The 12,370-nt window shown below is 60.0% G+C and overlaps 1 protein-coding gene across 1 annotated transcript in view; it reads left to right on the top strand.

Moving 5' to 3' along the window:
• The first annotated feature begins 251 nt into the window (after window positions 1-251).
• The window catches only part of NTSR1 (neurotensin receptor 1), a 44,061-nt gene continuing 31,942 nt past the window's right edge, over window positions 252-12,370 (top strand). The window contains exon 1 of the mRNA XM_045795053.2: window positions 252-1,343. Within this exon, the coding sequence (XP_045651009.2) occupies window positions 630-1,343 (714 nt within the window). The 5' untranslated portion in view covers window positions 252-629. The remainder of the gene's footprint in view (window positions 1,344-12,370) is intronic.

The following is a 12,370-nucleotide window of genomic DNA, read 5'->3' as shown; positions in this document are numbered from 1 at the left end:
GGCAGTTCCCTTCCTGGGGTGGGTGGGGGGCATGAGAGGTTGGGAAGACCCCGAACGAGGGGCGTGCTCCTGGGAGAGGGTGTGGGGAAAGAACCAATATCCCCTACTCACCCCCGGCAGTGCGCGGGGACCGACCCGCCAGCTCTACACTCGGGCTGGGCGGGGACAGAGGCTGGGGCCGCCCCCGCCGCCGCCACCGCCCCCCACGGCTGGGCGCGCCGCGCCGCCGCCAGCTGAGTGGAGGCGCGGAGCCGGGAGCCCGGGAGAGCGCGGGCGCGGCGGGCGGTGTGCGGAGCGGGAGTGCGCGGAGAGCGCGAGGGAGGACAGCGCAGGCGAGGGAGTGAGCGTGCCCAGGCGGCCGTGCGTGCGCTCCGCTGGGCGCCACAGGCTCGCCCCGCGCCGAGTACCCGCGGGGGTCTGGAGCCGGTAGCCCGCACAGCCGCGGAGGCTAGAGATCGGAGGAAGCCGGGCCGGCCGGGAGCCGGCAGCCCCCGGTGAGCACGCCTCGAGCGCTCCGGGGAGGCGCGGGCCGGGTAGGGAGCTCCCCGGCTGGACGGCGCACCCGCTCGCACTGTTGCGCCCTCCCCGCCGGCTCCCTCCGCTAGGTCCCCGCCGGAGCCGCGCCCACCATGCACCTCAACAGCTCGGCGCCGGGTCCCCGGGGCGCGCCGGGCGCCAAAGCCTTCCCGCTGCCGTCCTCGGGGCTGGAGGCGGCGCTCCTGGTGCCCGGCTTCGGGAACGGCACGGGCAACGAGTCCGAGCGCCTGCGAGGGGCGCCCAGCAGCGACCTGGACGTGAACACGGACATCTACTCCAAGGTGCTGGTGACGGCGGTGTACCTGGCACTCTTCTTGGTGGGCACGGTGGGCAACTCGGTGACGGCGTTCACGCTGGGCCGCAAGAAGTCGCTGCAGAACCTGCAGAGCACGGTGCACTACCACCTGGGCAGCCTGGCGCTGTCCGACCTGCTCACCCTGCTGCTCGCCATGCCCGTGGAGCTGTACAACTTCATCTGGGTGCACCACCCCTGGGCCTTCGGCGACGCCGTCTGCCGCGGCTACTACTTCCTGCGCGACGCCTGCACCTATGCCACGGCCCTCAATGTGGCCAGCCTCAGTGTGGAGCGCTACCTGGCCATCTGCCACCCCTTCAGGGCCAAGACGCTCATGTCTCGCAGCCGCACCAAGAAGTTCATCGGGGCCATCTGGCTGGCCTCAGGCCTCTTGGCCGTGCCCATGCCCTTCACCATGGGCCAGCAGAACCGCAGCGCCGATGGCCATCACCCCGGCGGCCTGGTGTGCACGCCCGTAGTGGGCACCGCCACGATCAAGGTCGTCATCCAGGTGAGCAGCCATGTCCGGGGAGAAGGGCGAGGGAGAAACGGGGTCTGGCCCGGGGGCAGGGTCAGCAGACACTCCTAGGGGGCGCCTCCTGCTTCTCTTTCCCTCGCCTCAAAAGTCCTTTCCAGCCTGTGTGCCCTCTGGGACACGGAGCTAGAGGGTGTCACCAGGAAATATTACTCCTGCACAGCCGGGAAGGGCATGAGGGGCAGGCGGCTGGGCGCTCAGGAGCAGCCTGACCCCCTTCTCCCACCTTTCACTCCAGAGCTGCCAGATCTCACCCTCCATCTCATCCCCTCCTACCAAAGGGGGCTGGGCCCTCAGATCAGTGACGTCTCTGAGGGTCCGTAGATGGGCCTCAGCTGTCCCCAAACTCCCTGAGATTTAACGTAAACATGTGTGCTGGAGGCGGCCCCTTTCGTCGGCTTCCCCAAAGGCTTTGTGGTTCCAGGAGGCCAGGTCTGTATCCTCTGCAGCAGAGCCCCCAGGCCAGCACTGACCTCCCCCAACCACCCAGTGCCTCCTGGCCGCCCTGCCCCCACTCACACTTGGGAGGTGGAACCGAACCTGATGCCGCCTTGGGCTGGTTCCCTAGTTAAGCCTCAGTATTGCCATCTGTGAAGCAGGTAATCACAGCCCCGATCTCAGGTGGTAGAGGGTTCGGGAGAAAGCGCGTGGGAAGTGCTTAAATAGTTCCCGGCACATGGAAACGCTCAGAAGCACTATTTTGGTGGTGGTGATGACAAAGTTGCTTCTGCTGGGAGGATCTTAATGTATTTGGGCATGGTGGCAGGTGGGGGACCTGTGTGAGGCAGTCAGTCAGCCCCGGAGCCGAGTGACCAACAGCCCTCCGAGGGTCTAAGCTAGGTGCTACGGGAGCCCAGGTGGGGGCCCTCCCTGGGAATCGACTAGGATGAGGCGTCCTGGCAGGGTGCAGTACTCTGGCCTGGGCTTCTCAGTCAGGGACCACCTGGGCAAGGGGCCTGAGTGGGAGGAAGTCTACGCAGACATGCCACTTGGGACGGCATCATGGCCCCAGGACCTGGTAGCCATGGAGGTGCAGGGTGAGATGGGAACGAAGGGTCTGGACGGGGCCTGCAGGTGCTCAGCAGAGCCAGAGGAGGGGACCAGGGTGCCCCTGTCCCCATCTGGCTGTCCTTTCACACCTCCCAGCGGGGCTCATGCTGGAATAGGACGGTGTGCTGGGGTGGGGAGGCAGCCATGCGGGGCAGGAGCTGTCGTCTACGCATCACTCCCTGGGCTGTGGCTGACCTTCCACAAGCCACCACCCCGTGGGCCCTGACGCCTGTGCTGAGCGCTTGCGGCTACAGGGTCCCCTGAGTGCCGAGGGACCCCCCACCCAGCCGCATGCCGCAGGGAGGTCAGTAGGGCCCAGCTGCCTGTCTGCGACGCCGTCCTGCACTGCAGCCAAAGCCACACGGGGTCGTGTGCGATGAACAGTGGGAAACTGTCTTCCCGAGGCCTCAGAGGACCCGCGTTGTCTCCCTAGCTCTTGTCTTTGATCGGCTGTGCCCAGGGCCTCTCCCAGCCTGCGCCGGGGCGCTGGGGGCGTAGCAGCCACGCCTCCTGCCTTCAAAGGAACGATGTGGCAGGTTCGGGTCAGCAGCTCAGGTCGCCAGCACTCACTGCCCACCCGGGAGCCGCCGCCACTCAGACCCCCACCCCTCCCACTCCCAGGGCTCGGCGGGAGCAGGCGGGTTTGAATCATCAAAAACAAGCAGCAGAGCGCGCACAGTCCCCCCGAAGCCGCCTATCCCCACTCCTGCCTCCTCTCCGGTGGCCCTATGCAATCAGATGCCTCGGTGACACCACTCCACCTCCCGAAGGGCCGTTCCCCCGCGTCCCTGTGCTCGGAGGCTGCGACACCTGCACCACCCAGCGCGCGTCCTGGCAGCTGTCTGCTGAGCGTTGGCTGCGGACAGGCCCCCTTCTGTGCCCACAGGCACAGGGCTGCCCCAGCATTCACGAAATGCCTGCTGGCTTCCTGACACCCTCAGGGACTGGACGGTCCGTCTTCCCCTGAAGGCCCCAGACTCCAGGTGCCCTTCCCTCCAGACCGACCGTTACGGGTGGCCCCCAGGAGTGTGGCCGGGCCTCGCCACCATCCCACTCCCTCCCGCACGCCCTGCTCCATCTCAGGACGGTGCCCCGGGCTCGCGTTCCCCGCTCGGGCTTCGGGGCCACTGGGTGGGTCGGGGCGAACATCCGCTGTTTTTAAGCAGTGATGCCTGACGAGGAGGGGCTGGTGCCTGTGTCCGCGTGTCTCCCTCTCACCGGCCATGTTGGAAGCGTGGAGCTGTCGGCCAATCAAATGGACCCTCTTTTCAGAACAGGAAAGCCCACACGTCTCCGTGAGGCCGCCAGCCCCCCTCATCCACAGGAGCCCATCCTGGGCACTTGCATGCAGCAGTCATAGTTAGAAATGAGGGGGCTTGGGATCAGATTCTGAGCAACTTTGAATAGTCGTTGCTGAACAACTGGGCATTTTCTGAGTGTGTCACTTGGAGCTGGGCTGAGCGGAGCTCGTTCACAGGGCAGGGCAAGGGCCAGGCCGGCAGAGGCCCCAGACCCTGGGCCCCAAGCTGACAGGGTGGCTGGGAGGAGGAGCCCATAGAGCCTGCTGCTTCCCTAATCCGGTCCCTCCTCTGACCCCAGGAGGGCACGGATTCGGTCTTTCCAACAGCCTGTGGGTCGCAGTGAAGCCTTCCTGCCATTGAGGGGTCTTCCCACTAGAAAGTCCCCCTAAGAAACAATACCGCCTCCACTGTTCACTCAGTGCACCGTCTCCCGGGGTGCACAGCAGTCCCCACGGGTGCCCTGCCTGTGTGGGTCAGCCCACGTGGGTCATGCCTGAGCCCCCTGCAGTCCTGCCTGGTCCCCTGCTCTGACCTCAGGCACCGTGTGGACCCTGCTGCCCTGGGCTCTCTGGCTGGCTTCGGGAGGGGCACGGCCTATGTCCATCCCTCCAGTCAATGTGCGCTGTGGCCAGGACGGCAGAGACCTGGGGGGTTTGAGGATCTGGTTCAGATCTGACCTGGCCAGGGGCTTGCCCGGTTTCGTGATCCCTGTGGCCCCCCAGCCCTGACCCAGGACTCAGTGGTTAATATGCTGCCTGTCCCAAGGCAGTTGCTAACCTGGGGGCCGGCTCTGGCCCGGTTCCAGCCACAGCTCCCAGACCCATGCCATCCCCAGGTGTGTTCTCGTCTTCCCAGGTAAAGAAGGAGGGGAGGGGAGGGGCTGACCCCCTCCAGCCCAGTGTTCTAAAGCCTGGGGTCTGTGTCCATGCACACACACAGATGCACACGCAGAAACCCAGACACGGACATACACGTACGAACGTGGAGACACAGAGACACGCGGAGATGGAACACGTGCACGTAGGCACAAGGACACACATACGTGTGCACACACAGCCCGTGTGAGACCGGGTTCCCATGCAGCATCCGTCCATGTTGCAGGCTGTCTCTGCCACTCAGTTCACCGAAGGGGATCTGGGAGGTCGCATCTTTTCCATTGAAAGTACGTTTGTACTGCTCAGGGCATGGGATGTGGAGGACGGACGCATGCAGTGGGCAGGTGACGGAAGCTCGGAGCCCAGACTTCTCAAGCAGGTGCCCTGAGCACTGACCCCCAGATTCAGGGTCACCCCCAGCCCTCGGTGCCAAGGGACATGGCTGGGCAGAATCCCAGGGCCCCACGCTAGTCCTCAAGTGGTGCCCAGTCCTTGGCACACGTCCGCGGGGACAGTAGGGCTTCTCTGCTGAGACCTGGACCTGCCGTTTTCTTAGTAAATTTAGTCTTTGTGATGCTCAAACCAGCAGTAAAGTATTTCTGCGCCAGGAGCACACGAGCTCTGTGAGCAGGGGCAGAGGGACCCTAGGAGCCTCCCCAGGCAAAACGGCCCCTCCACACACCAGTGGTGCCCAGGTGAGGGCAGGGGCGGGGGATCCGAGGGCAGGGGCAGGGGAGCCTCAAGCCACCACGAAGGGCAGGAGCTTGGACTGGCAGTAGCTGAAGGCTCTCTGTGCCAACACTTCCTAGTTGCTGATTTCGGGCCCCAAGGGCCTCCCAGCGGCTCCATGGCTGGAGGACCCCACGCCTGGAGGACCCCACGCCTGGGGCCCCTGCTTCTGTCCACCTTGTCAGACAGAAGTGCTCCTGTTGGGGGCTGGGCCGACCTTGGAGGGAGCTGGCCACCCTGGGTGGGGGTGCGTCCTTTCGCCCTCGGAGCCCAGCTGGATCGTGGGGGTGGGGAGGAGCTGGTGCCCCACGCCCACCTGCCCCGGGTCTGCAGCCTCTGCGACACGTGGCCCGTACAGCCTGGTATGACTCCACAGTGGGGGCAGGGGCAGCAGGACCCGTCTCCACTAAGTGGAGGAAAATGGGTTCCAATAGAGTCAGGCCATGAGTCATTTTCTCAGGGTTTCCGTCCTGTGGCACCTTGATTCTCTGTTCCTTCCCCTGCGCGGGGAGCGGACTGGCCTCAGTGACGCCGGCACTCGTCAGTAACGCTCGGCGAGGCACAGGGTCCCCACAGAAGTGCCATTTTAGAGGGGAAACATGGCAGCCACGCACTGACCGGCTCCCCGCTGCGCCATTGCGTGTCCCCCGCTCCGCGCCCCGAGGACAGCGCGTCCCTGCCCAGAGCACAGACCCTCCCTCCTGTCCCTTAGCCTCCCAGCTTGAGGGGCCTTCTGAAGTCACGGCGTGCCCTACCCTGAGAGCCGAGCCCATGCGGAGCTGCTCCGTGTCCCGGGGATTAGAGACAGCGCCGAGCAACACGCGTGCTTTCCCGTCAGACGCCCAGAAAGGGAAGTGGCTGTAAAGTCCACGCTTGGGACAGTCACCACACCCGGGCACCGTCCGCGGTGAGACGGTGAGGCTGCACCCCTGCGAGGTGCTGATTTGGACCGTCATGCGGCACCTCTGTCCGAGGACGTCCTCGTCCGCAGCGCGGGGTGGGTCCGGCCTGGCGCCCGTGGGCCGTCCTCCCTCCCAGGGAGAGTCCACGCTCCAGGAGGACGGCGCTGGCCCACAGCACCACGGGACAGGCGGGACCTGCTGCGGGCCTCGGGGAGCCTTTGTTTCTCTCCGCCAGAGAAAGAGCAGCCAGGCGCCCATCTGGTCTCCTCGTGGTTTGTGTTGGGAACAGAAAAAGGGATCCGAAGCCTTTCTGTCTTGGTGTCTATTGTGGTAAAAGATACATACATGAAATTCACCATTTCAACCATCTTTCAGCTCAACCAACCCCTACCACCTGTCCCCAGAACAGGGCCATCGTTCGTGAAGGGGAGCTCTGTCCCCCATTACACCCTGACTGTCCCTCCCGCCCCCGCCCCTGCACCCACTCCCGCCCCCGTCTAGACTCTTCGCCCTGCCCGGCGGGCTCCCCAGCCTGTCTGCGGTCTTCTCCGAGAGCCGGAGTCCACGAATGAACAGTGCGTGGAGCGAGGGCCACAGCCTCAGAAGACTGCCCGCGACACACTTGCCCCTGCGGGACATTCCAGAAAAGGCACAGGGACAGGGACAGATGAGAGGCTGACGGGCTGGGGGCGGGGTGGACGTGGGGCGATAAACGTTCGGCGTCTTGACTGGCGGTGCTTACACGGCTGGGCGGTTAGGAAGACTCGCGGAGCTGGGGACTGAGGGGTAATTTTAGTGAATGTAAACGATTACATCCCAGTGAGTCTGTCGGAAACGAGCATGAAGCACCCCGAGGCCTCGTCCTGTAAAGGCTCCGGGGCGCGGCCAGGTCCTCTCTCTGATGGCCTCTGGGCACTGCCCCGTCCTCCTGCAGGCTCGGTGGCCCACGAGGACAAGAGGGGCCCTGGGAACGTTCGTGGGGAGCTCAAAGCCCACAGTGCTCTCTCCCCACCACTCACCACCCAGGAGAGGACGATGTTGCTGAGCTCACAGCTGCAGGCTCTGCCCGGCGCCCCGCACCCCTGCTGTTCCCCAGCGGCACCCCGCACTCTGCTTGGCTGAGGCCGGCAGAGTGCAGCCCCCTGGAGGCCGCCAGGAAGCCGCGGCCCAGAGAGGGCAGGGCGCTCGAGCCGCACCCAGTGCCCAGTGGTGGGGCTGCTCCCCTGTAGCCTCCTTCTGCCTGCTTTGGGGACTTCACACGGGAACACCTGCGGGGCTATGCCACCAGCGCTCCGGGCTGGGGTGGGTCAGGGAAGGCGGCAGGGGCGCTCCCACCCTGCGGGGGAGGGGAAGTGCGGGTTGTGTCATCAGCTGCCGGACCCTGGGCAAGCCTCACGACTCGTGCCCCCCACTTCCTCGCCGGCCAACCGCGGGTAGCAATGACGCTGTGGCTCGGTGACTTAACGCGCCCGACGTGCCTGGCACGGCTCCGGGCGCCCAGTGAGGGCTCTGCGACCCACACACAGGAGTAGTGCGGCCACGTGTGTGGGGACACCCGGCCCTCTGATTTGGGGAACCCCCCTCCTGGGGCTGGGAGCGGTTCCCTGTCATCCATGTGCAGGGTCCTGCAGGAAACCCTTATTTTAAAATTTCTACCTGGTAAAAGTCACTTTTCTCGTGTTGACTTCTGAGTTTTGGCAAACGCGTAGAGCCACGTAACCACCGCCCCAGACGAGATCGAGGCCCGTCTTGTCGCCCCAAAGCTTTGTCTGGTGCTATTGCTTTGGGTCAGCCACGCCCCACCCCGGCCCCTGGAGACCAGGATCTGCTCTCCCGGCCTCGCGCCTTCCCCAGGACGTTGTGTAAGTGGAGGCTCTGGGGTGTCCCCTCCTGAGTCTGGCACGTAGAATTCATCCGTGCTGTTGCCGCGGCAATCGCGTGTGCCTTTGTTTCTGGAGGGCGCCATTGCTGGTTCATCCATTCGGCAGGTGAGGGGCATTCAGGTGGTTTCCAGTTTTGAGCAATTTACAAATAAAGCTGCTACGAACGTTCAGGTACAGGATTCTGCGAGAACGTGCATTTTCGTGTCTCCCAAGTGAACACTTAGGAGTCGGTTTGCGGGGTCGTACAGAAACATGTTCTGCCTTCTAGGAAACTGCCAAGCCGTTCCAAGGTGGGGTGCCGTGCCGCACGACCACAGCCCACGGAAGGGTGAGCGCTCTGCACCCTGGCCACGCCGGTGCCGGTCAGTTCCAGGTGTGGGTTTACTTTCACTGAGCCGTCCAGGGCGTGTGCCGTGGGATCCTGCCGTGGCTCGATGCGCGTTCCCCCCATGCCTGGTGATGTGGGGCACCTGCCCATATGCTGTTGGCAGCTGTGGACCTTCCTGCCAAACCGTCTGCCTGAGCAGTTGGCCCATTGTTAAACTGACTTGCTTTCTGATGGCTGAATTTTGAGAGTTTTTAAAATGCATTTTGCCTCCGAGTCCTTTGTCCAGATACGTGACCTGCAGATACTTTCCCCCCTTCTGTGACTTCTCTTTGCATTTGCCTGACATTGCACGTCACCGAGCAGACAGCTATGGTTCTGACGGAGTCCAGCCTAGCGGACGTTCTCACGGATCCTGCTTTTGGTGAAATCTAGATTTCACGAAGATCTTCTTTCCTGCTATCTTCCGTCATCTTTATAGTTTCATGTTTCATATTTGGGTTTATGATGTGTTTTGAGTTCATTTTTCTATGGGGTGAGATACGGGTGCCTCTGTTTTTCTGCACATCCCCACGTGGTCAGTACTGCCCATGACAAGATGATCTTCTCCGCACAGAAGTTTTTTGGCATCTTAATCAAAAGTCGCCCGACCTCCGGTGCGGGGCTCTGCCCGGAACCCCTCCGTCTGCGTGTCTGCGCCGTCCCTGCCCCCACACCGTCTCCAGCACCGGGGTTTACAGCAAGCGTCCCACACGGCGTGCGTCCTCCAGCTGGGCTCGTTTCCAACGCCGCTTGGCTACTCTCGGCCCTTTGCTTTCTTCGTAAATCTTAGGATCAGCTTTTTAATATCTACAACAAAGCACGAGGTGGTTTTGATTGAAATCAGGTCAATGTGTCAATCGTGATGGGGAGACTTGCTGTCTTCACACGGAGACATCCAGTCCCGAGGACAAAGCATCCCTCCGTGGAGTTGGGTCCCCTTTGCCGTCATGAGCGCTGGCTTCCAGCACACAGATCCGAGCGTGTTTTCTTAGATTTAGAGCTAAGTGTTCATGTTCTGGGAATTATTTTCTATTTCCAGTTTTTCGTGGGTAGCACACGGAAGCGTGGTTGGGTTTTGTATGTTGCCGTTGTGTCTTGCGACCGTGATGAGCACACTTAGGAATTCTAGAAATTATTTTGTGGGTTCGCCGGGATCTTCTGTGTAGACAGTCATGTTGTCTGTGAATAGAGAAAGTCGTATTTCTTCCTTTCCAATCTGGATACCTTTAATTCCCTTTTATTGCCTTACTGTGCTGGCTCTGACTTCCAGGACGATATGTAATCAGAGCGGAAGAGAAAACTTCCCGGCCTTGTTCCCCATCTTAGAGAGAAAGTCTTTACACTTTACAATCAAGGACCAGCCTTTAGCTTACTTACGTTTTTAGTAGAGGCCCTTTATCCGATTAAGAAATCATGAATGGATGTTGAATTCCGTTCAGTGCTTTTCCTGCCTCTGGTGGTATGGTCACGTGGATTTTCTTCCTTAGGTAATATAGTGCATTACATTCATTAATTTTTTTTTATTGTGGCAAAATATATAGAGCATGCAGTTTCCCGTTTTAGCCATTTTTCAGGGTGGAGTCAGCGGCACAAGCATGTTCACATCGCTGCGCGACCATCCCCCCACCCGTGGCTGGCACTCCTTCCCCTCCCGGTGGGAATTCTGTCCCCACTAAACAGCCCCTCCCCGGCCCCCTCCCCCTGCCCCGGAGACCACCACTCTGCCTCTGTCTCCGTGGACTTGACGACTCCAGGGACCTGGTACCGGTGGGAAATGTTGCTGGTTTTCACTGTTGAACCAGCCTTGTCTTTCTGCTACGGGCCCCACCTGGCCACACGCTGTCCTTTGTACGTGTGGCTGGACTTGATTTACTATTTTGTGGGGAATTTTTGTGTCTATGCTCATGAGAAATATTGGTCTGTGGTTTTCTTTTCTTGTGCATCTTCGTCTGGTTTCGGTCTCGGGGTCACGTCGGCCTCACAGAATGACTTGGGAAGTACTTGCTCCTCTTCTGTTTTCTGGAAGCGATCGTCTGCTCTTTAAAGGGTCGGTAGAGTTCCTCGGTGACCCCGTCTGGGCCGGGAGTTTTGTCGGATGGTTTCCAGCCACGAATCCCGTCCCTTCCGTGGGGGTAGAGAGAGTCCGGGGTCGCACTTCTGCCTGAGCAAGTTTTGGCGACTGTGTCTTTCAAGGAGTTGGTGCATTTTATCCAAGCTGCACATTTAGGGTGATGGGGCTTGTGGTACTCCTGGCACCCGTACGCGGCCTGCGGGGCCTGTGGCCACCTCGTCCCTCTCACGCCTGGTGCGGCTGACCCATGCACCCTCTTTCCCCTGGTCCGTATGGCTGGGAGTTTATCAATATTATTACTCTTTTTTGAATAACCAGCTTTCAGTTTCATGAATTTTTTCTGTTGTCTTCCTGCTTCCGTTTTTATGTATTAATGCTCCCTTCTTCATTTCCTTTTCATGCTTGGTTTGGATTTAATTTGTTCTGAGCTTTCCTAGATTTCTTAAGGTGAAAGCTTGGATTATTGACTCAGGGCCTTTATTCCTTTGTAGTTTAAACACTGAATGCTATAAATTCCCTCCTAAATGCTGCTTTAGTGCCATTTCAAAATGTTTGAAACGTATTCTAATTCGGTTCGAGATACTCTCTTATTTCTCCTCAGACTCTCCTTCTAGTCTGTGGGCCCTTTAGAGTCGTGTTTAATTTCCAAATGTTGACAACATCTGTCGTTCATCTGTAATTCCATGTGCTTAGACAACATACCCACGTGATTTCAGTTCCCTGAAGGACTTCAGGTTGGTCTGGCGGCCCAGAGTCGCAGTGCTGGTGAATGACACGCGCTCGCTCTGTGGGGTATGTGGCTCCCTGGCGTCAGTTTGGTTAACAGCATTTCATCATTTAGTCTAAGACTTCCATTGGTTCTTCAATGTGGTTTCATCTGTTAAGAACTTGTATCTTTCCATTCGTTTCAAGAGCGTTGCCTGTATCTCAAGGAGCTTGGTGCTTGTACCGCCCCAAAGCCCTCGTCTGGAGGTCCCCCATCTGAGTCTTCCTGAGAGCAGTCTCTACTGTCTCTTCCGTGAAAGTTCATCATAGTTTCCTGGTTCTTTCCATATCAAGTGCTTGGGGTTACTTTCTGAACACCTTGAACACTGCTGTGCTGTTTTGGGTTCTCTGGAACCCTCTGCAGAATGTCGATGTTTTCGGTGGGTTCTTTCCTTTGCGCAGGGAGCCCAGAGCGGGCAGCTCTGCCTCACCGCGTGTGGCGGTGGCTCCAGCGTCAGTCCCTTTGGCACGCCCTGCACTGCGCTGTCCTGCTCTTCCCCACGAACGCACCACTCAGGGTTTCGTCCTTGTTCCGGACGCAAGTTTTGGCGACTTGTGTCTTTCAAGGAATTGGTGCATTTTATCCAAGCTGTGCGAGAGGGATGAGGTGGCCACAGGCCCTGCAGGCCGCGTATGGGTGCCAGGAGTACCACAAGCCCCGTCTGTTTATGTTGCAGTGCAGTTCTCAGATCCTTCCTTTACTCCGGTTCTTTAGGTGTGTTCCACGCATGTGCAGGGCAAGGGTGAGCCCAGGATTTGTGTCAATTCATGCACAGAATTGAGGGGTCCCCTTTCCAGCTCTCTCCTTGCTGAGATTCCCTCCCACACTCACCAGTTCCAGAAATCTTTTTCTTAGTCCTCTGACGGGGAAGCCAGGGTATTCCATTTTATTTCCTCGACTAACATTTTTAGGCATACCTGTCTATTTGTCCTTGGCTGCTCCGGGGCTGTAAACTTGCATCCTTAAGTTACAGAGTCCGATAAGAATTCACATTGTCCCCATTCCCACCTGATATTTCCCACTTCTCATTGCTCACCTGGAGGGCTGTTCTAATTGATT

The sequence above is a fragment of the Ursus americanus genome, chromosome 22 (assembly GCF_024610735.1).
Source record: "Ursus americanus isolate L20-20 chromosome 22, mUrsAme1.1.p, whole genome shotgun sequence".
NCBI classification, from domain to species: Eukaryota; Metazoa; Chordata; class Mammalia; order Carnivora; family Ursidae; genus Ursus; species Ursus americanus.
This window is presented reverse-complemented; position numbering and strand designations above follow the sequence as displayed.